The 27,471-nt window shown below is 38.0% G+C and overlaps 1 protein-coding gene across 12 annotated transcripts in view; it reads right to left on the bottom strand.

Moving 5' to 3' along the window:
* mbnl2 (muscleblind-like splicing regulator 2) overlaps window positions 1-27,471 on the bottom strand; it is a 78,555-nt gene that overhangs the window by 41,276 nt on the left and 9,808 nt on the right. For all 12 annotated transcript variants that reach the window (XR_010527674.2, XR_010527679.2, XR_010527680.2 and 9 more), the window contains exon 2: window positions 21,223-21,916. Coding sequence is in view for 4 of the 12 variants with exons in the window: in XM_065254130.2 (XP_065110202.1) it covers window positions 21,223-21,396 (174 nt within the window). In the remaining 8 variants the exon portion in view is untranslated. The remainder of the gene's footprint in view (window positions 1-21,222; window positions 21,917-27,471) is intronic.

Below are 27,471 nucleotides of genomic sequence, written 5' to 3' on the forward strand. Positions count from 1 at the left end.
CAAAAGTACATCCGAATCGATACGGAAGGTGCTGTATCGATGCGCGCATCGTCAGGCATCCATGACAATGTATCGTCGTATCGATATTTTGAACACAGCACTACATAGTACCCCACAAGTTGGGTTAGCTTACTTTTGGGGGCTTTTCCACTGGGTACGTAGTACCCAATACTTTTTTAGTACCACCTCGGTTGAGTTTCCAAGCGAGCTGAGCTGATACTAAAACGTGATGCAAAAACACAGTAGATCACTGATTGGTTTGAGAGAATCGTTACTACCAGCGTCAATGCTAAACCTTGGTCATTACCTTTACCTCCGTGCTTGTGTTGTCTCCAGCAAACCTGTTGTCATCTGTGTTTTGTCGTAAGTTCCAAAACTACCTTTTAGCGGTGTAAACATCCACAGGCTGGGAATTAGGAACATCATACCAGTGTTTTCCTTGCAGCTTGTTGCGGTACATCCGCGACATGCACGTTAGCATGTATGCACTGCATTTTTGATTGATGCCATGCAATGTGAGACAAAGGTAGTGCTAAATGCGACGTGAAAACATCTATTTGTGGTGATCAATTTTGATTTTGCAAACTGATGAATAAGTGAATGTATGGGAAACACTCCATTCCAACGACGCCCGCTCCCACATTTGTGTGACCTTACAGCATTAGGCAACGCAAATATAACGACACGCCTACATTCCCTGCCTCTCTAATGTGAATAAAATTAATGTATGGGAAAGTTAAAGTAAGGTGAGCTGACATGACTTGACCCGTGGGGTACTATGCAATGAAAAAGCACCATAAGGTGGTACTAAAAAAAAGTAACGGCTACTAGGTACTGTACAGTGGAAAATTCCCAAAAGTGAGCTGTACTGAACAGTACCGGGCCGTACTATCTGATGGAAAGTGCCATAAGTGAAAACTGTCACAATCCATTGAGCGCAAAAGGCCACACGACTAAATCAAGAGATGGATTTACTGGAAACTGAGCATGTTTGGCACACAACTACACTATGCAATCTCTCTGAACTGACATAACAAAATAAGCAAATTGTGTCATGAAAGGAACCAGAACTTCTCAATGATTCAGCAGAACATCACGGACCTAAGCAGACCGGCCAGTTTCTGCACCGATTGAAAATAGATTGGGTTATGATCGGTTTCATCTCCATGGGTTGGCACTTAAATAAACAGGCTTGATCATAACGCAAGTCTGCCACAGTGAAAAAGTGAAAGAGAGATCACAGAGTCTTAACAGGATGAGCCGGTGAACTGCTGACAAAGACTCTTCTGACATCAGTGTCCTTGTCATCATGCTATATCTTTCATTGGACCTGACCCGTTACATCAGCCAAAGAGAAAAGATTTATCATATTAACCAAGTAGAGAGTAGAGAGAAAACACACAGAGGCGTCTGGATTCGACCTAAACACCCAAACGGGCACCACAACCCAACCCTGAGAAAAGCACATTCACTACTGACGGCCCACAGCTTCAATGATAAGCAGTTTGAATCTGTGAGCATCACTTTGCTATCAGGTAACCAAAAGGCTTTTAGACAAATGAACTTTGAATGACTTGTGTTAACCCCTAGAAGCACTCACCTCTTATAAGTGCTGTAATAACACCTGATTTAAACACAAATACCACAATAAACGAGAGAAAGTATTACATATACGCTTCACAAATCGATCTCAAAGGGGGTTGGGCACAATGTCACTAATAACACGGAGAGATTAGGATTATAACCACTTAACCCAATTAATATTTCTGCCTCAGACATCCCAGAGACAGAATTCCCATTCCTCGCTCATGTAAATGTAACTTGGTGAACAAATTAATTAGGGTAAAACTGAGGTCAAACCATTATGAAAGCGAAATTAGTTTCTTATAAAGTATTAATAGACTTACAAAGTGATTTTCCCAGCAGAATAAAATCTCATTGTCATTTACATAACATTCAGAGATTTTTACTGAACGCTAGACCATTTTACAATTCGACCAGCTATTAAAATGCTTCCTTCAATATCCAGGTTACATCCATGGCCACGTTCCTCTTACTTCGGTTTCCTTGATGTTCCAGGCTTCCAGTCGAGAGTAATGTGACTGTGCGGTGGGTGGGAGACAAACAGGGACCACTTTCAGAGCCGAAAGAGAATTCGGCCTCAGTTGTGGCCTCCAACACCCAAACACCCATTTGCATTTCAATCTCAATGGGCTTCTATTCCAGCGCGGCAGTCAGCAGGCTGCATTACTTCTGATGAAGGCGGTGGAGATGGCTCTCAAACATCTTTACAGCTACATAAAATGGATATTTAAACATTAAGTTTCTCTAATTTCATGCATACAGACTCTTAATTCTTTAACATATGAATGATCTTGCATTCCTCCTGTGTTTATGAAAAAGTCATCATGAATATTTGCTGAATGCTGAATATATGCATGTAAAAACAAATCTTAAGTGACTTCCAGTAAATTTAAGTCAGACAGAAAAATCCACAGTTAACTTGCACATGAAACAATCAGTGCAACCCATTTATTAAGCTGTAGACATTGGGAGTTGTAGGTTAAAGTATGTGTTTAACTCTTTCACCGCCAGCGTTTTTAAAAAAAGTTGCTAGCCAGCACCAGCGTTTTTCATAATTTTCACCAAAGTTTAATGCCTTCCAGAAAATGTTCTTCTTTAAATATATAAAGATACAATATACCAAATGAAAGAACACACCCTCTGCTTTCAAAAAAAAAAAAACCGTTTCATCCTACCTTTAGTGGTTCTTTTGCAATCATCTTTTGAATATGGGTAGGTTTTTGCAAAAACACCATATTTTGAGCAAAAAGCAGAAATAATTCAATTTTTGTGACGGACTTTTCATAAAGATCCCATTCAGAGCGATCTTTAAAACAGACACGGACATGCAGCAGCTTGCCATAGGGCAATACTTCCGGGTTTAAAAAGTTGCGGAAGGGTGCCACCTGGTGGATAATAGCGGTATTGCGGAAAGACGGAAAATCTCGTCATTGGCGGGGAAGCGTTTTCTCTTAATTGACGAGATATCTCGTCAATGGCGGGGAAAGAGTTAATATCAAACTTGCACGTAGGATCTTTACATCTGATTGTGAAGAGGATAGAAATATTTTCCATGGACCGGTGACCAGGACAGCATTTTTACTGAAGTTGTACAATTTTTTCATTGTAACAAACTAGGAGATATCAGTTTAAAAGAAAGGGAAGCAAAGTATTGTATTTTTTATGGTGACATAAGCACACCATCCTAATATGAATGTTTTAGCGTAGCCTGACCAATCCATGAATTAATCCACAATTTATGCTACCTTAATTGACAAACACGAGGGCTGCACGATATTGCGTAAATATGCAAAGTGCAATTTTACTGGTGATTTCTGCGATACCGATATTTCTTGCGGTATATCATTTCCCTAAAGAAATGCAACTTTTATTAGCTATATTTTTAAATATCATTTAGATATGTAATTATCATACTGAAATAAATGTAATACATATTTATTAGTGATGCACCGATGTATCGGCCGCCGATATTTATCGGCCGATTTTTTATGAATTTGAAACCATCGGCATATTGGCAATAGCACGAGAAAGGGCGATACCGATTGTTTATTAATTAACCGCATAAAGGCAATGAGTTGCTTGTGTGTTAATGTAGTAAAAACACCTTTGTAGGTTGTCATGTTTTCTTATTATATTTGTTTTAGCTTAATTTGTGCCTCTCTTATTATGTTGGTCAGTTAAATGTTAATTAGATCCAATCCATGTTCAGTAAAAATAATTTGATGCAGAAATAAACTAGCTAATAGACCAACTGTATAGTACTGTATACAAGTGTTTAATATCGGTATCGGGCAGAAGTTGTCTGTTTAAATCGGTATAGGCCCAAAAAAATCCTATTGGTGCATCCCTAATATTTATCTGATGTAATTACATCTAATTCAAGCAAAAAACAATATCAGACATACCGTTCTTTTTAGGCACTTCTTTGTAGTTTTCCTCGTTCGTCTCTACTCCCGCCATATTTATTTTCCGCTCTCTGCTTGAGCCGTTTTTGGCACCTGCGTTCTAGCCAACAGTATTATAGTAAAAGACCTAATTGGTGGGTATTCAGTAAAGCCCCTTCTGATTGGTCTAATTTGGACAATCTAAGCATGCAAAACAAAATTGATACACACATTAGGCTTGTTGCGATAGTCGGTGAAACGGTGATTACCGGTGCTTCAGCCTCTCACCGGTTAGATCACTTGCCCACCGTGACACCGTCTTTCACCGCCGTTTTGATATTTTCTTGTAATTAAATAATTTAGTTTCGTTAGAGAGAGCAAACACTTACAACTGAATGTGTCTGCTCCCTGAATTCAGCGAAGCTGAACGCGCATCACGTCACAGAGCAGCAGGTGTCAGATTTCATTTATTTCAGTCAGAGTTTGCGAGGCTCGCGTCATCACAGAGCAGCGGCTGCGGGTGTCAGATTTCATTTATTCCTGTCAGACTGCGGCGAGCAGACGATGGCAGAAGCCGCGTGCTTACTCGTTTTTGTTATAAGATACATATATGATGTTTAATATAGGCAAGATCGTTTTGTTGTTGTGTTTTTCATTAAGAATAATAATAAACCCATCATTCAAGCAGCGCTTTATGGAGGAATAGCCGGTTGCTCTGCTTAGGACTGGCGGGTTTCTGTCAGAAGTACCTGCGCACATTGACTCAAGCACTTAAACCAGCTGTTGCACTCGCATTTGCACGCAAATACATACGCGATTTAACGCAGCGTACGCAAGCGCTGGATTTAACAACAGTTGCATCTAATTCAAAACTGAAAGTAAAATGCGAACTTCTGTGCATTTATAAGCCCCTCCCACCCGGTGAAAATTCTGTCACCGCAACAACCCTAACACACATAATTGATAAAAAAAATGATAAACACGTAAAACTCTCTGCGATATGGATATAGCATACACAGTTTTCCCATTAAAAATACTTTTTCTGATTTATCGTGCGGCACTAAAGTGTACCATCATTATTTGTCAAATAAACTAATGAGAACAGGAATCTACAGGCTTATTTAACCCATTTACTCCTAAAACCTATGTTATTCTAGGATAAATAATATCCTTATCTCCTGAGGGTTTCCAGAAAAAATACTAAGAGTTGTCAACGTCTACCAAAAACATAATATCTAAGCCTCTGTAGCACTTTAGAAACATGAAATAAAAGTAACCAGGGGTAGATGTATTCTTCATGCAGCATCAGCCGCAAATGGGTTAAAAAAGTAAAAAGCATATTTTTTCATTTCATGTTGACTTCATAATTCAATTCTTATTGACCTTTTTGCCTTTGGCATTTAGTTTGTTTTCATGGGACCTGAAAGAAGAGCTCCTCACTGACAGTTTAAGATTGAGTTTTGTTAGCTGCTGGTTATCTCCAGACACGAGAGGGGCAAGTTTATCAGACTCAGCGCTTGGGTTTGACTGATACAGCTGCTTTCACATGACTGCTTGCCCATGGTGGGTTTTACTGCGCAGAAAAGCCAATTACATATAATGAGCTCAGAGAGACGTATGAGGAAATATTGCCTGAATCAGGTTTAGGTAATATAACTATCACACATACGAGTAAATCTTATATCTTTTTCTATGCTTACGTAATGGTCTGCAGTGCTATATGAACCACTACACATTCAGCGCATGGATATTTTATACGCATGTCATTTTAAATCAGTGTTAAAATACCTTCTTCTATTACAAAGACACCAATAATCAAACAGACAGGTGTAGTCAAAAAGCCTAGATCTTCTTCTTACAAAGACATACAGATACATACACACCTCTCTATCATACTACCATTACCTAAAAACCAACACAGCATCAACAGGCATGTTATTGGTGTAAACCAAAGCAAATGCAGAAGAAGCAGCAGCTTGTTGTGTACATTGTTGGAAAAGCATCAGCAGCGATGTCGACTAACAGACAGTGACTTTTGTTAAATATCGCTTCTCAACTTGGTCCATCTTTGTTTTTATCATTGCAAAATGGACAGCACATGAAGAAATACGACACTATATATTGCAGATTTTTTCTGTATATACATTTTTACACAATACACATATATGATGTAAACAAAAACTTTTATTCTGCACTCGATTAGTTGCGATTAATCGTTACAAATCGTAAATACACATTTATATATACACATAAATAAATTATTTGTGTGTGTATTAACATATATATACATAATTATTATACACAGTACAAACACATATATCATGTTAACAAAAACTTTTATTCTGTAAACAATTAGTTGTGATTAATTGTTATACAGCTCTATTACTCACATTCATTCCTTTCCAAACCAAACCAAACCCTTGCAAAACACTTTCTTCAAGTTTTGGAAAATGTCAAGCTGTTCTTTTTCATACAATGAAAATAAATAATGGGGAGACTGTCAACCCAAAACGGCAAAATAAGTACCATAAATGTGAATTCATTTTTGAGTGCTATTCCTTTAAATCTATTCCACAGATCTTCCTCCACCATCACCGCAAACATTGTAAGTGTAGACCGAGCTCATGGCCTGTGTGGGAGTCTCAATGCAAACAGTGGAGGTGCAGTGAAACACACCGAATAAAAGAGAAAGAGTAACAGATCACAACGGCAAGATACCGACTTAAACAACATCATCTTACAATAGCGCCACTGCAGTCGATGTTTAACACAAAACAACAGCGCATCACCATGGCAAAACCCTGTATTTAACCATTCATAAATGAATAAATGCATGACTCAGTGAATTAATAAATGAATGCATGACCTAATAAATGAATTAATTAATCATTCATGGATAAATGAATCCACAAATTAATAAATGCATAAATGAATGAGCATATTTATAAATCACCAGGGCACAAAGCGACAGTGCGCAGTAACATGTCTGATCCAGCACTGTTTTGACATACATTATTTCACCCTACACGCATTCTAGGGCTGTGCAAAAAACTGCCTGCGATTCTCATGCGTGTTTCAACAGTAAAGCCGGTTCGGTGAATAGTTGTAAATCGCCATCACCTGCTTTCAGATGCAGTGGCATTTACTACACAGAGCCGTATTTTACAGCAAAACCGCGTTCATAATCGGGGAAGATTGACTCTAATAATCTATGCATTTTTGCGTAGCGTCTCGGCAAACTACGGCTCTGTGTAGTAAATGAACCGGCTTTACTGATGAAACACGCATGAGAATCGCAGGCACTTTTTTGCACAGCCCTAACACATTCTCACTTCAACACAGACACACAAAAATATATCTTTTAAACAACCATAAAAAATAAATAATCTAAGGCCGTTTTTAAACTGGGCTTATTTGCCGTGGTCTGAGTGAATCAGAAAATGTATGCGTAGGTTTACTTTGCTTTCTGCGGCAGGTACGCACCCGGCTTCGCATAACACATAAAACTGTGCCCTGTTTTGAAATAAAGTGCCAGTGTGATCGCCCCATAATAACATCTTCTATACGTCTTAGGAGTCACTGGGTTTGCGACTATTTAAAATTTAAGGTACGATTTCGCAATAATCTCAGTTTGACTTCATTTGACTTGACATTAAAGGTGCAGTGTGTAAATTTTAGCGGCATCTATTGGTGAGGTTGCGAATTGCAACCAACGGCTCAATCCAATGCTCACCCCTTGCATTTGAAATGCATAGAGAAGCTACGGTAGTCACCGCCGGAAAACATGTCATCGTCTGAGACAACTTAGTAATACAAGTTTGTCTGTTAAGGGCTTCTGTAGAAACATGGCGGCACAAAATGGCGACTTCCACGTAAGGGAACCCTCAGTGTATGTAGATAAAAACGTCTCATTCTAAGGTAATAAAAACATAACGGTTCATTATGAAAGGTCTTTACACACCCCTAATAATATAGTTTTGTATATAATTTTGCATTTCTGTCAAGAGATCCTTCTAAAAATCACACATTGCACCTTTAAGTAAAAACTCCGCAAACAACTTGCAATTTTATGTTTGGAACAGAGATGGCGACAGAGAGGCAAAGCTTACAAATTGCAGCTATAATATTGTCCTGGTATGTCTAAGCCCACTGATATGCATCACATCACATTGTGAAGGTGACGCATGATTATATTCATCTATATTAAAACACTGTGAATCTCATACATGTTTTCACGACTCTGCGGCAGTTAATGTATTCACATAACGTCCATCCCACACACTTCCGATCGATACTCTATCCCTGAAAAACAACATCCCTGATTACAAAGCAGTGCTTCTGCCGTGCTTCGGCGGCATAAACAAATCGTGCTTCCACTCCACCTCTTGACATTTTGTGGCCTTTATCGGTATATTCTGTTGTGTTTATCCAATGACGTCATGCACTTAACAAACGCTGAAGTGCCTACAAATGATAGCAACTGTGCAACAGGCCATGTGTGAATGGATGACTCACCCACTTCATTTCAGAATCATACCTATAAATCTCCGTTACAGACATCAATACCCTACCTTACCTTACTGACTAAAGGAAAATAATAGGTAACAGGAATTTTGTATAATGCTAATAAACACACTAAACTAATGCTTACGAATTACGAAGATTTTTGTATAATAATTGCAATTCATAATCAAACGTTTATTAAACAGTAGAGGGATTTTGGGAACTTTATTAAATGGTAAAAATCACTATAATTCATGGTCCTGTTAGGGCGTATTCCTTTCAAACACCATTATTTTGTTCAATTAACAACTAACAATTTTAACGCATACTGTTACGTAACATTACACATGCAGTGATACTAGATATTGTCATAACAGCCACCCTCATAACATTAATTGCAAAGCGAACTCATACTTTTATAGTTATGGTGACGAGTCGACTCTTTTCTTTCAGTTATATTCCCCATCACGCTGACAGCTCTGCGTCAGATCCAGACTCTCTGTATCATACACACACTGCCAATTAGTCTCTTCCCCACCTGTCGTGCCAGTTCAGTGAAGCCAGCATCTGCTGGGTGTGAAACTCGCTTTCAATTCGTGAACCCTGCCAGACCCCTGCTGCGTCCCACCATCGGCCGACCGTGACCTCTGCCAGACGTAGGGATGGAGAGATTTGTGGTCTCTGCCGAACCACACCTACTCTCAATGGTTCCCGTTTCAGCTTGTTTATGGAAGATGATTCGAGATATGCAGTTTGCAAAAAGCTGATAATACACACAGCATTTTCACAAAAACATCAGTGGTGGTTTCATGAATTGTAAAATGTTAAAAACTCAATATCTATGTGCAATGCAATATTAATGCTGGAAGAGAGGGAACTTTGCTATTTTTGAACCGCATCTGTCTGTGTTACTAATAATTCTTCAATGGATGTGACACGTTTTTAATGAAATGACGCCACTTTTTTTTCTCAAGGACACACTTGTATCAAGATCTTTCACATAAAATAAAATCCTAATTTTAGTACTTTGTTTTCCTCACTACTTTTAATTATGGCAAGTCTGATGTTTTTCATTTCGTTCAACAAAAATGATCTGTTCTTTCCAGAGAAGGAGGATTTTAGGCCGGACATGCTGACAGCTACAATTGTCGTGTGAAATAAGCAATCTATAAATGTCTGCGTTTGGCTTTGTAGAGTAGAGCTGACAGTGAAACGGTTCAACGACGAACTACATAAAGACTTCCAGTCATCTCTCACATGGCCGTTCAGATGACAGGCTTGTTTCCTAGCTGAGGTTTGCCTTCTTGCCGAAAATACATTTTTCAGCCATTTCAAGCGCAACATTTCAATCTGACGGATATCTGAGGTTGATATACTAACCAATCATGAACACCTCATAGTTATGACATTATAAACAACAGCCATCCGACCCTAAAGTATATCGAACCATCAGTCCTGAAGTCAAAGCGTTTATTCACATGAGCGGTTTTGTGCTATGCAGGCCCGATCCTGGATTTTTGGGCCCTAAGCAACTTTGTGAGGGGGGCCCTGTCAGCACTTTCATAAAAACATTCACCGTCTCTGCTTCAATGTATATTTAAACAAAATGTTAACTAAAACACGTTGTATTATCGTGCAGCTGTACATTTTTGCCATATGGACATTATTGTTGACAATACTTCCTAATTATAACATTGATATCTATTAAAAGCCCTTAATCTGTTACACATTAGTACTTAGAACAAGGTATATTGCCAAATATATAAGAGATGTACAACATCAGGGAAATCAATAGAAAATTATGAATAAAATAAAACCAAAATGAACTATGACAAACAACAACATATTTTACAATTAGTTTAAAAACTAAGGCATGATCAGACTCCAGATGTAAACATACCAAAATACATCAATAATTCTCTAAATATGCAAACTTTAGATGTAATGTGAATTGTTTTACAAAATTTACATTAAACTAAAACAGGGTTAGGGATTTCAAACTTTTTTGTCACTCAAAACCCCTTAACCTAAATTGTACAACCGGAGATAATATTTAAATATTTAAGTAAATATTAAAATAAGTTAATAGCACATTTGCATGTTTAATGTCAAAATCAATTATTTTCTAACCGATTTGACGTTTTATTAGTAGTATTTTAAAGCTGCAACTAATGATTTTTCCATAACCGATTAATCAGGAAATAATTTTCTAGATTAATCGGGTAATCGGATTAAAACATAAATATTACTCAATTAGAATTTTCACTTATTATAGCGCAAAAAAAAAATAAGGCAGTAAATTAGGGTACTCGCGTGTAGAAGTTTACTTTTAAAAGTCCAAAAGCCACACAACTACTACAGAGTTTTACTAATATAATCTTTGGACTTGGATATTTTAAGCCTTGAATAAAAAGTTTTTGTAGCTTTTAAGTAGCAAAACATCTATAAATGTCAAAATAATAATAAACAAAACATATTGAGGCTACAGGAATGTGCTGAGGAATACATTTAGCCGAAACAAAAACATTTATTAACCAGCTTAATCTTGTGTTATTGCATAAGTCATTGGTCGCAAAATGAGAAGAACAGCTCGCGTTGTATGAAAAAAAAAACTGTGTGACTATAGGCATGCTGCTTGTGCTGTATAAAGAAACAGCGCCTAACTTTCATTGACTATTTATTTTATCAACTCACGATCTGCAATTCCTTTTCGAACCACCAGGGGTTCGCGGACCCCAGTTTGGGAAACCCCGCACTAAAATATATAATATGCAAGATAATTTTTTGCATGTTTCAATGTCTTACATTTAGACTTTAAGAGACGCTTTTATCCAAAGTGACTAACATTACATTAAAAGTGAACAGTTTACCAGTAGGCTATGTGTGTTTCTTGAACCCATGACCTTTGCATTTTTAACACAACGCTTGACCAGTTGAGCTACATGACTTTTAGTACAGCTATAGTACAAACAACAACAGTGCCGTTTGCCGTATTGAGCTCCATTATTGGCTTCTCACTACTGAACTAGATGCTGTATGCTCTCCTCTCAGCCTAAACATCAATGAGCAATGCAGACGCATTGGTCCATTGGAAGCTGAACTGAAATACTGGCACTCGTGTGGGCTAAACGATATTTACGAAGCGGCCCTCCAATTGGGAGTCCAACAGTAACTTAAAGGTTACAGCCTAATTAGACAAGGGTTCTGATTTCAAAGTCTCGCAGCTCATTAATGCATTTTAGCCTTCCAACACCAGCTGTGGTCTCCCTGTCTATCCCTCTTGGTCTCTGGTGGTTGAAGTCATTGCCAGGGGAACCAGGGAACAGGAGCAGATCCATCACTGGAACATCAAATCAACCTAATGGCCTGTTTTCCTGCTCTGCTTCATTATGGTTCTTAAATAAAATGGGAATACATTGGGAAATCAACGCTGATGCAAAACGATCAGTGATTTGATTGAATGGGATATGGTTTTCTCTATTGAGGTTTGGGAACAAAATCGCGCGGTTTGGCGTTATTTAAGTATCGGTGGAGCACTGCTGGGAAATTGCTGTAATGTTTTGGAATAAATGCTTATGGATATAACTTCCATTTGACGGTCACTGAAATATGAACATTCAGGAATATTTTGCAAGGTCGTCTTGGATTGAGAGTTTAACGTAAATAACAAACAACAGGAAATCCAAATGTCAGAAGCAGATTTACAAATCCCTCACTTTTCAATGTCTACAGAGTTACATTAATATGAATTTTGGATGTGTTGTAAATCCTAAAAAAAAAAAAATGTAAATTGAAGTGATTTTATTTTTCTGGTACAAATCTTTTCTTTCCGCACTAGGGGTGTGAATCACTGGTCTTGGATTTGATTATGATTATTGTCACTGACTCGTTTCAATCCAATATCTCGTTGCATCCTTACTATAGTGCACTAGTAAATCTATCTAGCTCACACTTTTACTGTTGCGGCTTTTTCTTGTTTTCCTTGTCAGAGCCCCAAACTTAAACTCTGCTCCAGAGGCACGTAATCGTTCAAAGTAGCATTACAATGCATCGTAAAAAATTATTATTATATATGTTTGGACAATATTGAAAGCCTTGTAATAAGGTTTTCAAACCAACGTTGGGTCAAGAGGGGATGGACCCCACCTGTTGCTTTAACCTATGCTAGGTTGTTTTAAACCCATTGTTCATTTAACCCAACCCCTGGGCTTACCCCTTAAACCTAAAATTGGGTTGGAAATATCCCACCATTTCTCACTATTTATCAACTATACAAAGTTGAATTTGTTTAAGTGATATCAGATGTGTGTTATTAAAAACAGTAGCTGCACCCACTTGAAAGAATGTGCTCGCAGTAGCCAAGATGTCTGTTTCTAATATCACATTTTTCCATAACAGGTTCCTGATTTCTCAGAATCGGTATGTACGTTTGATAAAGTCGAGTGAAAATAACGCACACAGGTGCACAGCAGCATAGACCTGCCAGTGAGCGCATGCTTATCGACTGCAGCTGCAACATACTGCTACTGCACAGCACTACAACAAACAAGACACTGCCCCTAAAAATGAAGTCACATGGACAAAATCAAGTTGGACGCGTTGGAGTAGTGGGGTGAAGTGAGGGCCTGGTCGAGAATATGAGAGAGAGAGAGAGAGACAGCTGTACAACATAAAGTCACTCCACACCAGTGGTCTGACATTAAGCCCAAGTCAGCGTTTCATTGTTTTGTGAATGAGCTGGGGGATCGGCACACATTCCCCCGCATGTTTACTTTGGCGAGGGTGTGGCCTGCTGTGGGAGATTAAACACGAAAAATGTCCAACATGCCCGATGGCTTACAAACATACATGCATTTAAGTTAATTGTGTTACATTTTGTTCAAATGTCTCTGCAGTCACTATTTCATTACTGCATGTTACAGCATCCTTTAAAGCTCTGCGATCAAATTGCATCATAAAACAATAGAAAACAAATACACATCTTATTATTGAGTGAGGTTTTTTTAGATTGGACGTTTATTTCAGTACTGTGTCACTGTAGCAAATATATTCAAACTGTACATATAGATTAAATGTACAAAAGACAAAAGTACAAAAAGACCTGCACATTTATATATTACATTATATTTTTTAAAATATCTTTCATACAGCAGTGAATTTGTGGATAGGTGCGGGAAACATCACTTTTCTAAATGAAAGGATTTTTGCTAGCAGCTTACAAGCGACAGTTTCACCAGCCTTGAGGCAAAAATGAAAGAGTTTTCTTTGTCTTGGCAATATTTGGGTTTCAAAAGTATTATACCAATTTATTTTTCTAGAAGGATTTATTTTTCTTTAATAGATTTAAAAAATCTATTGAGTCAAACCAGTCGAAAGGTTAAGAACAGTTTAACTTTATGCAAATTACAAGATACTTTCAGAAGTGGCAAGCAGTGGATTTCACGTCATCCATCTTTGGTCATTTATGAGGACGGTTACTCATTTTTTTTAGTTGTTACTAGGACAACCAGAAATAGGAATGCCTCTTAACGACCCCATTAAAAAAGACGAGTGACACATGTCAGCTGTGTCCCAATTCGAATTTAATTGAAGGACGCATCCTTTAAAGGCGTGGATTGGTCTTTGAAGGTCACAGCCTTTGAAGCCTACAAAGAGGACTGAAATAAATTGATCTAGCCTTCAAAGGATCAATAATTTGCGCCACTTGACCTACACGCCCTCCGTGCCTGTCGCGAAGCATCGCATTCCTCGCTCAAGACTACTCGCAAAATGTAAGTTCGTTTCATGCTAATTTTTTCACTTGAATTAAAATTTTTCAACTTGCACGAAAACGCATTTGAGGTGAATAACGCATGTTTTTGCATCAATCGCACCATCTAATTTGCATACTTCGCATCGCCCCCGGGTGAAAAATTTGTGTCTATTCGCATCTTTGCATGCGAAGGTTGGTATATAATCTACTTGCACAAATCGAAAAATTTGCGTTTGGTGTGTACGCCCCATTATCATGCAGCATTCGGAGTTTGCAGCCTTCGAATTGGGACACAGCTAGCGACAAAGTTGCGGTGGGCACGCACAATTGGACGTCTTCAATAAGGAAATTAACAAATCCAATGAAACATAGAAAATTATATAAACAAATTAAAAACAATGTGGAAATATAAGATTATTTATTATATTATTTTTATTATATTAAGTTGGTAATTATTAGTATAGAAACAATATTTTTAAGGTCAAATCAAATAAATTAATGTAGGACGACTTGACTTTATTGTCAGATGTTAATTATGATTGACAATACTGATGCGTTCATCAAGAGAAAATGCCATTGATTAATAACCACATAGCTCACAGCAAGTCGTCTTCAGAGGTTTCCAAATTAATGATAAAAATAAATGCGATTTTCCCTTACAAATTCAGACTGCTCTGCTTCAAACACTTACTAAGCTCATGCAATTGGAAAAATGAATGCATGTTTGTCCAAGACATAGAATGATTTACAAATCTCTTGTATGAGCGTATTAGCTTAGATGCAGATATAGCAATGATCATGCAAGACACACAAGCAATGCTGTTTATTATTCAGGGACAAAAACTGACAAAACCAGCTAGGCAGCTGACTAGACAAAGCCTCTATGTGTAAGCTGACAAACGTATGCTGTTGATTTCTGCATGTGCAGTCTAGCTGACGGCTGCGATCGGTGAAAGTCATAGTGGCTTGTCAAGCGCAGGCATCACTTAAGAGCCGAGACAGGGTGACAGAAACACAGAGGGCTATTCAGTGTCAGCCACACCACATGACTCTGTTATTTGTACATTATCTGGGAAGACAGAAACGTTTCTACTTTCCCTCCCCCAGACCTCTGCGTGTGCTTCCTGCCCTCTGTCAATAGCTGCTGTTTAACCAGCTAACAACTAACTAGGTTATGAGCGCAGGATTGAGATGGTTGAACTGTAGCGTGCCAAGCGACAAAATATTAAGAAACGCTAAACGGAAGCCAAGGTTTTCCATCTGAAATATAATTCGCTACATTGCGAGTTACTAACGAAAAGTAGTTAACTATTTAAGTTTAATCTTGTTATTATTACAAGGCAGTAAAATGATTAATCGTGACTAATCGTTTGCATAATAAAAGGTTTTGTTTACATCATATATAATAATTATGTATATATAAATGCACACACATGCATATATAGTTTTAAGAAAAGAATCTATTTATATACTTATATATAATATTAAGTATTTATAATTATATAAAAAATATAAAAATATAAAAATGTATATAATATGTAAATGTATGTACACGTAAATAATTCTTAAATATATACTTGCATCTGTGTGTATTTATTTATACATAATTATTATACAAACAGTACACACACATACTGTATATGATGTAAACAAAAACTTTTATTCTGCAAACGATTAGTCGCAATTAATCGTCTTACAGCCCTACATTATTAAAATATTTTACCATTTATTTAATAAGCACAGCTGTATTTATCTCACGCAAAACTACAGGAACAAAATTAACATGGTGCTATTAAATCAACACATTAATGCACATTAAATGATTAATCAATTTTCTTAAAAAAAAAATCCAGATAATTTACTCACCACCATGTTATCAAAAATGTTGATGTTTTTCTTTGTTCAGTCAAGTAGAAATTATGTTTTTTTGAGTAAAACATTCCAGGATTTTTCTCATTTTAATGGACTTTAATGGACCCCAATGGCGCGTCACAGGACTGGAGATAGATGAGAAGTTGTGGTTTAAAAGTGCATATTTTTTATTTTTCTTGTCAAAAATGACAATCGTTTCACTAGATAAGACCCTTGTGCCTCGTTTGGGATCGTTTAAAGTCCTTTGAAACTTCGTTGAAAAAAACTGTTACGTGTTGAGTTAAGTGTTGGTGTCCATTAATGTCCAATTAAATGGGAAAAAGCCTGGAATGTTTTCCTTGAAAAACATAATGTCTACTCGACTGAACAAAGAGAGACATCAACATTTTGGATGACATGGTGGTGATTAAATTATCTGGATTTTTTTTAAGAAAATGGACTAATCCTTTAATTTAACTAAGAAATAAAAAAAACACTTTTCTTTTACTTAACTGAATCACAACCTTGTTTTTCAACACTAGCAATTTAAAAAATATGTATTTGCGTGTAAACAATTTAAAGTTAAGTAAAAAGTGTGCTTTTAGTTTGCTTAAAATAAAATAAATTGTACTGCGTTGAACAACGCAGTCCAAAACTGTCTGTGCTGTTCTCGCTGCATCTCTTTCTGCAGGTCTGGACAGGAAGTGCAGCACAATGCAGCACACACCTGCATTTAAAAAGGACAAACAGCAGAAGCTCGCGGACGGCGTGCAAACGCTGAGAGCAGCACTATGGCACAATGAAACAGTGAACATTACAAATGAGGCCGCTGACCATATTCATTATCTTTTAATGCAGAGCGCATGGCTGATTGAAAAAACAACACGGGCTTTTGTGCATCTTCGCAAGGTCATCGCAGTCAGGGGTCCATGCAAAACCTCGGGCAGCTCAGGTTCCCTCAATAGCAAGAAAATCTCATGACTGTAGTCTCCCATGGGACAAAGACAACAACTCAATGGGTGCTGTGTTTGAGATAAGACCTGTATAACAACACGACATCCTGAAGATTTATTATTTGTTTAGGTTAATACTTCTGCTATCCTCCTTGTGTTTGAAAGGACTGAACAAACAGTCTGGTGGTAGTTTTGGGAAAGTTCTTGTAAAGCTTTATAAGAGACACCAAAATCGACAGCTTGCAAATGGCACAAATGTAGTGATTGGTGTATTGGTTATATTATATTTATAGATAACTCTCAAAGGCTTCTGTTTTTAAAGCTGCAAAACATAAAAGTGATAATTTAGGTTTAAACTGTAGGGTTGATCTCATTCCGTACTTTGGCAGCAGGGTAAAGATGTTAGCGGATGAAGACCTGACAAAGATGGACGAATCAGTGTTCTTCTGGCTGACCATAAGAGACAATCACTACTAACCGGAGGCAACGGTTAACCATCAGGGAGTTTAAAGCTCTGACACAACCATACTGCTGTATTACACTGTCAAATTGCAGTAAATCTGTCAACCTTTGACTGAAGTACACCTCCTTACTGTTTAACAGAAACATTATCATGCCAAAAATAGTTTTGTAGCACATTACCAAAATAAATAAACAACAACGAAAGCCTGAGTCATGCCATGAGCTAATATTATTTAAGAAGTCTTAGTCTATTCAAATACAGATAAACAAGTTAGACTGCTATGGAAAATCCTCTAAAACTGTCAAACATCAGCTTTGCCCTGCGGTAAACTAACTAAACTAACGGCAGTCATCCAATTCAGTGCACTTTCAAATATATTAAGCTTAAGTTTTATATATTTAGCTTTATGATAACTTCTACAGTGACAATGTCTCGCAGCTTTACTGTAATGAAATCACCAGGCCTCCTAAAAGAGTGACCTACATAGTGACCTTGCCTAACGTGTGACATAAACACACAGATAAAGACCCGTCCGAGCGGTTCATGAGCTTTTTGTAGGCTCTGACTGCAGGTAAAAACCATCTCAAGTCTGTTATTCCCATGCGAGAAGCGAGCTGCTCCAGTTTTACGGCGCATTTGTCAATGTCACCAGCGCTGCATTTGCAGGACGCATGCATGCTGCAGTATCGCTCACGTCTCTACCACCATCTGTGTTGGGATACATCAGGTGACCCAGATGAATCGAACAGAAACACCTTTGTGTTTGCGTTATGGCATCGTTCGATTAAAACAACATGGAAGCAGTCAATGTTAATACATAACTCTGGTAAAATAATTGCAATTCATCTTATTGCTTTTATAAAACATTAGCAACAGCAATATAATAAACGGCAGCAATGTTTATTAAAAAGGCCTCGTTAGATTAAACTAAGAGATTTAGCATTCATGTAATATTCATCTGATGTCTAGTCACAAGTGTATAACACAGTACACCAAAGCTTTAACTATGATTTACTGCATTAATCTCGATGATATTCATTTTGAACGTGGTCAAGGTTTCTCACCCGTCCAAAAACAGAACAGAATTTGATTGGACCCTCGCTGCAGAAATAAATGGCATGGTAACGTTAGATGGTAAGATATAAAGCTGGACAGACGCGTGATCTGTCTATAGGTCAGCTGTATTTGAAGTGTGCAGTATGCAGGGTGGCTGAGCTGACGCATGCACTCTAATTTAAGAGCGCTGCACTAACACAACCTATTTGCTTGCAACACAAAATGTATCTTCAAAAATCTGTTGATGCACCAATTCACTTAGTCATTTACAGAGGCTTGAAAGCTCAAAACCCTTGCATGCATAATTACTAGGGGTGTAACAATACATCGATGTGCTACACATAAAATATTGATATGAGGTACTTTTATTTTGACACTCTCTGCGTCCTTATTCCTTGACGTAACGTCCATCTACGCATTTTCACCAAAGTGCACATTTTTGTTTTATTTTTGTGTGCTAGTGTCAGCAAGTGAATGCAACAAAGCAACAAAGCAGTTGTAGCAGTGAACAATTTGACCGCTAACGGACGCAAATCGTGGGTTTGGAAATATTTTGTATTTGGAAAATGGACTAAACAAACAGATTGGCAAAAAAAATCTTTGCCAGTTTTAAATGAGACAGAGATTGTGCCTTTTTAAAGTGTTTAATTGAACGTATTGTTATATATTTTGGTTGCATTTGTTGTTATTTTGAGTTATTTAACTAGGCACGTAATATTAAAGTATCAATAAATTAATCGAAGACAGAGATATTCATTATCGTATCGCAACTAACGGTCAGATTTACATCCCTAATAATTATACTTGCTTATAAACTGACCAGCAGTCATAAACGTCTTCATCCACAATTATCAATGTGAAATGAAACATAAAACAGCGGAAAAATAAGGCACTGAAATCTGATTGGATGAGCCAGTGACTGTACACGTGTTATAACGTCAAGCTATGAATCCTTTGTTTTCAACTTTTTTAACTGTACTTTCATTTACGAGAATCTCAAAAATTTGGATCGTGTTCGGCATTTTTGAGTTTAATTCACGTCATTTGTATTTGATTTTAAAATAGCGCAACCATCTTCGCACTTTTAAAGCAACAGCAAAGAATTTTTTTACCTTAAAATAACGTTTCCAAAAAAGTTTCAGTCGTTCATCCACTCAAAACAGGGTGAACGAACGGTAGTGATAGACCGATATATCGGCCGACCGATATATCGGGCCGATATTTGCAAGTTTTATGTGTATCGGCGTCGGCCGATATGTGGCTGCCGTGTTCGCCGATTTCTTTCCGGCATTATTTACAAACAGAGTGCTGGAAGCTGCAAGCGATTGCAGGTCATGTGACTAAAAACACCTAACCTTTCCATGACAACATCAAAAGATGGTGCCATAGCACCCTCACCTGTTTTTACTATTTGTTAAATATAGTTTTTTTAATATAACATTTTTTTACTTTTTATTTTAAATTGAGACTTGTAACATTTGGCATCATCATTGTGTCATTTTTATGATGTAAATTGAGTGAGCAAAAGCAGTATCGGCTCGAAATATCGCCTCAAGAAAATCGGCAGCCTGTATCGGTCATCGGCTAAGGCTGATGAAACAAAAATCGGTATCGGCATCGGCACTGATAATTCCATAGCGGTCGATCCCTAGTGAACAGCACTTTCATATTCGCTATGCAGCCCTCTATCAGCCAAAAACGCACTAAAGAAGTTTCCAACCGTCCTGTAACTACAAAAACTTGCTTTACGGCAGACCTACAATCCAATCAGAGCCAGCTTTGCTGCAGTAGGCTTAATTATTTACGACAGTGGTAATGGACAATTCCGCTTCCAACCTGTAGGGGGAGCAAAGAGCAAAAACTCTTTGGTGTTGCTTTAAAAAAGTCGTACACGTTGTGCTTTACCTTGACAACCAAAAAGTTAAGACTACTACTGACCTATACTACTTGGTAGAAAACATGTCTATAATGACTAATGTTATTAAATAAAGGGTTAATTTATTGAACAATAGTGTCTTTTAGAGATGTAACAATTACCGGTTTAATGGTTAACCCCATAAATATGTCCTACGGTTAGTATTGCCGCGTTATTTTTTAATTACAGTTTACTCATACCAATGTCACAGCTCGAAAACTCTTGCCAGCATCAACCATTTTATGCAATAACATGAGACAAACACATTCATTCACATCTGCTCTCATGTTTGTGATGACAGTGCTTGACTGACTGAATTTAAATCCAAAAGTATTCACATTTAGGGAAATCTAGTTGAACTGTTATGTTTGCTTAATATTTCTTTAGACAGATACTTTTTTTTTATTCATTTTCCATTAAATGATGAGATCTGATGAGTTTAAACCCCAAATGTGCCATGATTAATGTTATTTACTTGATGTTTATGCGAACAAAAGTGCACTTACATGTAAAATCTATTTTAAATTTGGTTTGCATCAGTATTTTTTTACATTTCTAGAAATTGTTCGCAAAATCATGATAATATTGATAACTGTGGTGATTTTGGTCTGTGGTGTAAAAATATCAGTGTCTTTGTATTGCTATTGTTTTATAAAACGTGTTTGACAATGGTTACACCCAACAACAATGTAGACATTGTAAAGCGTACATCGTGCCAGATTTACAAACACCTCGAAAACATAACGCTAGGTGTGACTTACCTTCAGTGAGTCAAAGCAGGCGATCACCCTTCCATTCTCCACCTGGCAGCTCTTGGGCGGGTGCGCGAATTTGCATTCCTCGTCGCTACGTGAGCACGTGCCTCTCTGAAACTGCCGGCACACCTCCAGCGTCAGCCATTTTGTGTCTCTTATTGAAGCGATGTTTAACGCCATGGCAAAACTGAACCTTCGGCCGCTTTGGTGAAAGGTGTCAGGGATAGTTTCGAGCAGTCAGAATCTACCTGTACAGTTTGTTGTTTTTATTTGTTGCTGGGGGCTTTAAAAAGAGATGTCACATTCAGACCCCCTGTTGGAGATGGCCGCTACCAGGAAAGCTGTCAATCTCTGCCGAGTCGCTCATCAGTCACTTAGTCCCAGGTGCACAACACGGACACAACAATAAGAACATGCTCCGGGACATTCGCAGCACTGATGTCCTTTTTTCCTGTATGTTGTGGATAATGCTATTTGAAGGCAATGGCTCTCCTTGGAATAATACCTAATGACGGTCTGTAAATGAATGAAGCGTGGCGTTTCCTTGTGCTTTGGCAAGACGTAGGAAATTAGATATTTTCGCCGTGTTGACACTACATAGGGCCGGACGAGACGAAGGCTAAGCTAGTGTTGTTTACAGTGTGGGATGTGAGCAGCTTCAAGTAGAAACATCGTCATAGAAGGCACTTCTGTCCGGGATCTGGAAAATTAAAAAGCACAGAGGAAAGTTTGATTCAGGTCATTCAGACGCTTACATAAATATGACTAAAAGTATTGATTAAACAGCAGAAAGCTTTCCAACAAGCCTTTGTAGTGTCATACGTGGATGTCGAAGCAATCAAAGTGAATGAATCATCTCAGGACAACACATCTGGATTAACTATGCATTTATATTTAGCATCTATATTTAGTCACCAAAAGTTTATTTGTGGCGAATTCTTTTTTACAAAATCGCTGCTATTCATAATTTGTTTTCAACAAAATGTTATCAGGATATATATAAACATTTATATGGAGATTACATTTTTCTATTAGGGATGCATTGATAGAAAATGTATGTGCCAATACCAATATTCGATTACTTACATTGACATACACTCACATAAAGGATTATTAGGAACACCTGTTCAATTTCTCATTAATGCAATTATCCAATCAACCAATCACATGGCAGTTGCTTTAATGCATTTAGTGGTATGGTCCTGGTCAAGGCAATCCCCTGAACTCCAAACTGAATGTCAGAATGGGAAAGAAAGGTGATTTAAGCAATTTTGAGCGTGGCATGGTTGTTGGTGCCAAACGGGTCAGTCTGAGTATTTCACAATCTGCTCAGTTACCGGGATTTTCAGGCACAACCATTTGTAGGGTTTACAAAGAATGGTGTGAAAAGAAAAAAACATCCAGTATGTGGCAGTCCTGTGGGCGAAAATGCCTTGTTGGTGCTAGAGGTCAGAGGAGAATGGGCCGACTGATTCAAGCTGATAGAAGAGCAACTTTGACTGAAATAACCACTCGTTACAACCGAGGTATGCAGCAAAGCATTTGTGAAGCCACAACACGCACAACCTTGAGGCGGATGGGCTACAACAACAGAAGACCCCATCAGAAGTTCTGATGCATTTTATAATCGGCACTGATCATTGGCTTTTTTAAATAATTGGTCAATGTTTGATATTAGGGTTGCAAAATTCTGTAAATTTTCAAGGCTGGAAACTTTCGGAATTTATGGGAACATATAGTAATTAACAGGAATTACTAACAGGAATTAATAGGAATAAACTGTGAATTTGAAAAAAATTGCAGAGGTGCCTATAACAGGGAATTTAAATGTATTTTATAAAAAAAATCTTGCAGCATATTTTTTTAATACATTAAGATTTACTGCAATTTCAGTTACATTTCTACTCTGTATTCACTTAAGTTACATATATTTGTTTAAAGCTTCCTGTAAATTTCTATGTAAAGTTTCCAGAAATTTACTGAAAACGTTCCGCCCCTTTGCAACACTGATAGTGGGAAAAATGCTTTAATCTGCCAATATCAATTATAGGCCTATATATCAGTGCATCCAAAATTTATAGACCAAATGTTTTTAAATAATGTGATAAAAGTGTTGGTTTGTATCGCATAGCCCTAGTACGATAGTAAAAGACCACACCATATTGGACAAAACTTTCAGTTCATATGCAGTCAGATGGTTCAACAGCACTGATCAACATTCACCATAAAGAAATTAATTAACATGTATTTTCCTAAACCATTGCTGTAACTTAAACTGAATGGATTCTGCTCGAATCTCAACCCATCAGATCACAGAAGAACAGAACATGTGGTAAAGCCTAGTAACTGGCACGAACCCAGGTACACAGTAGCACCAACCCACCCAAACAAAGTTTTAAAGACTGCCTAACCTGTTGAGTAATGCACAACGGTCAATTAGCCAACAGAAAACACGCAGCGTCGCAATGTTCCTGGCAGCCACCCAACTGCATGAAAATGAGTAAAACAGATGCGTATCCCAGCCGCGACGACCGCAGCCAATGTGTGCCACAAGACCTCCACCCAACAACACTGTTCAAACACTATGCCACCAAAAATACACAGAGACATACAAACCCAGACAGACACATATCAAACTATCAGATTTTGAAAAAGCATACCTAGACTCAAAAACACACATCCTCTGGCATGACGCGTGAACCTGAAATAAAGCGCTTTTCTCTGAACATCTGGAAATATTTTCTTGTGCAAACTAAGGGAGAGGAGAACAGGAGGGGGTGGTGAAGTCAGATGAAACGGGGCTGTAAAACCCATAGCTGCCCCTTAAGAAACTGTTTGCTGTGTAATGACAGACACATCCCCAACACTTACTGCAAACCCCACAGACAACCAAACAATTCACCTGCCCAAACCTTTAGATCAGATCAAATTTAGGATGCATAAAACCCGTTTAAACTTGCTTTGATCTCAATCCAATACAATTTAGCCCAATGATACATGGTTTCCCACATTTTGATGTGTTTGACTGACTTTTTTATTCCTTGTCTATTGTACTCAATGAATCAATAACAACCCTTTGATTTGCCCTGGCTGCCAAAATTTAAGACATGTTTACAGATATTAAAATAAAAAATGATGAATAATGTTAAAGTGACACCATGTAATTTTTCAACCTTCATAATACATTTTCAAGACCCTTGTGATAGTACATCGACTTTAAATAGGTTGAATGACATGTCTACCATAGCCTGACGGGGTCTGTATCACTTTTACTCGTATTTTAAAACTTAGGGTTTGTGGTAGTAACCAGAGCACAAAAAAAACTACAAAATTCGACTGCTTTACGGCATACGTCACTTCCTCCACACAATTTGTTTTTAACGTGAATTTTGCTGGAGGCTACTTAAGGAGTGTAGAGAGCGGTTTCTAATATGTGACTCTGTGGCACAGTCTTTAGTGTCACGGACCTATGACACGGGCGACCCGGGTTCGATTCCCCTTTAAGGCAATTTTTTATATAAACTGTTGATTCATACATAAATGCGATGTTCTTTATAAATTACGGCGATTATATTGCATATAGTTCCCTGTATTCAGATGCTGTGTTCACGTATTTACCTTTCTTTTTACTGTGTCTATGATATTTACATTACAATCCAGGATGCTATAGCACTCAAACTTGCTCACAGTGTAAAACCAAACCCTATTCATTCACCAATCAGATCCGAGCGTTTCTCTCTTCTCTCTTCCTCATTTGCTGCGTTCCGCTGTCACTCGCGTGACGTATTACAAAGCGGCAGACCTAAACGCATCGGTTTACTTGGATTTGGAGCGATTTTCACACAAAAAAGAGGAATAACGAGCGCCATTGCGGAAAATCCTGGTGGCGAGGGAGAGAGAGAGGATGCAACAATATTTGTTTGGAAAAAGGCAAGGAAACGTCTGGTCGTTTCTGAATTGGAAGGCTGCAGCCTCCGGAGGTCAAATATGCAGGCTGCACACGTCATCAAGCCTGGGTTATTAAGGTAAACTGAGCATTACATTCGCAAGTCATAAGCATACTGCAACAATTTACGATTAACTAAGTATAATAGTCAACTTTGTAATTGTTAATATTGTGAAATAAGACAGTCTTGATGACGTATTAGAAATACGACATCCGGAGGCTGCAACCTTCAGATTGAGAAATGGCTTCTGCCACGACGAGTTCCTCATCAGAAAGTTGTAACATGACTGCGTTTCTCCCTGTTGTCTCAAAATGTTGATCGTTTAGCATTTTAAATGTTTAGTTTTTAGTTTAGTTTTAAGGTTGGCCAGTTCCTTTCCTTTGCGACAGTGCTGCGGCGCTTGTGGGCTCTAGGGGCGCTAGAAGTGAAAAATACGTGTCTAGCACCCCCTAGTGGCCAAAAGTTTCATGGTGTCCCTTTAAAATGTCATGGACACAACAAATCAACATGGAGATTTATTGTTGCATACTATGCACTAATAGTAGATACTATTAATCATATGGTGTTCAGTATGCAGTATGCAGTGTAGTATTCCATTTCTGTCATAGCCACTAGGATTGATTCACTTCATTATTGCGCTCGTAGTAATCCAGATCCATTTTTTGTCTTTCACCAATAACACAAATCGAGCATCAGACAAATCTAATGAACTGGAGTGTGTCTTTCATTTTCCACTCTTGTTGCCAAGGGTCTTTTTCCTCCATCTATTTCCCATAATGCCTAGCAACCACAAGATCGCAGACTCAAAGGAAATCTAATTGAGCTGTAATGAGAGAAATCGACCCTTTCAAAAAAGTACAACAGGTGTAGCGCAACAGAAACACGAGCAGATGTGCACAACCCAGAAAGCGTGATCAATGACGAAACACGGCATTAAAATAAACACGTGCTTTACCAAAACAGCATTCGTGAATCGTGAGCTTTGTGAGATATAAGACAGCAAAAGCTAAAGCTCAGTCACTTTAAGATAAGTCAAGATGACAAGTCAAACAACCGAGGTTCAAACAGTCAACTAGCTATTTCTTCATTATACAAAGCTTTCTGGTACAGCTGTAACGTGAGATTCTTGTGTGAAACATCATTTGAGCTCTTGAAAAACACATTAGCGAAGCTTTCACCTTGGCAAAACTTTAAAGGAGACTTCATAGGAAGAGGGCAGATAGCCTCAAAATGAAAAATCCCAGTGTTGGATGACAGAATTTTTAATTTTTCAATCTACGCTCCATTGTCGCATTCATTTCAATTTTTCCATCATTAAATGAAACGGCCTGCAATACTCGTCACGCACACGGTCTCTACGGAAAGATTTAATTTCATAGCCGTACCCCGGAGAGTCACCCATAAAAAAATGGGATAGAAACCATGTCAGATGTGACCTCGTGCAATTAATCCTCATGTATTTTTAGATGTCAGAAACCCGATGGTCTAATTTATGAGGTGAATGACAGTTAAAGGGTTCTTTAGTAATACAATCTGTCAGCTAGAAGTGCTTAAAGCTTGTAAACTGACATAATAGACCACCAAAGTCAGGCCCGCTTTTATCAGCTTTCCGTTCAAGGTGCCATGAAGTACTAGAAGAGACCAGCCAGAGACCGGAAATGGCCGATGATCCAGTCGGTCATGCCCACGTCATTCCGATTCCAATCGGTCATTGTGTTGCCAGTGGCGTAAGCAATAACATCACACCCGCTATCCAAAAGCAGCATTCATTTAATTCTTTACCTGGAAAAGTGATTGGTTTGACAAAGACGGACCACCTCCACGAATCGCGATGTGATTACAAACCTTCATACTGTCAACACAAATAAGACTTAAAAACACGCCTTTCAGGGTGTACAGAAACAAGTCGAAATGGTATTGGGTTTTAGACCCACAGTCCTCCTGTGCCTATATTAATCCCTCCCCTGTGTCCGCAACATCAAAATGAAACGTTGATATGCGGGACTCAGAATGACCATCTGTTCTCCAGGCAGAGGCTTCAGACATCTGATACATTTATATTACTAATATTTGGACATCTAACATATTGTCAGTGATCCATGAGCACTTTATTCTGCTCAAAAGATGCTGTAATTGAATGCAGTTTGTGTGAAAGTGCAATGTTATATTATTCATTTAATGTAAAAGTGGATTTTTGTTGGTAGCCTATATGCTGTCAATCATAGCTCTTAGAAAAAATTTGAATCGGCAGGTTACACCTACTGAAAAAATGGCAAGAAAATTGCAATCGGTGCATCTCTACAATGAA

The sequence above is a fragment of the Paramisgurnus dabryanus genome, chromosome 4 (genome assembly GCF_030506205.2).
Source record: "Paramisgurnus dabryanus chromosome 4, PD_genome_1.1, whole genome shotgun sequence".
Lineage (NCBI taxonomy): Eukaryota > Metazoa > Chordata > Actinopteri > Cypriniformes > Cobitidae > Paramisgurnus > Paramisgurnus dabryanus.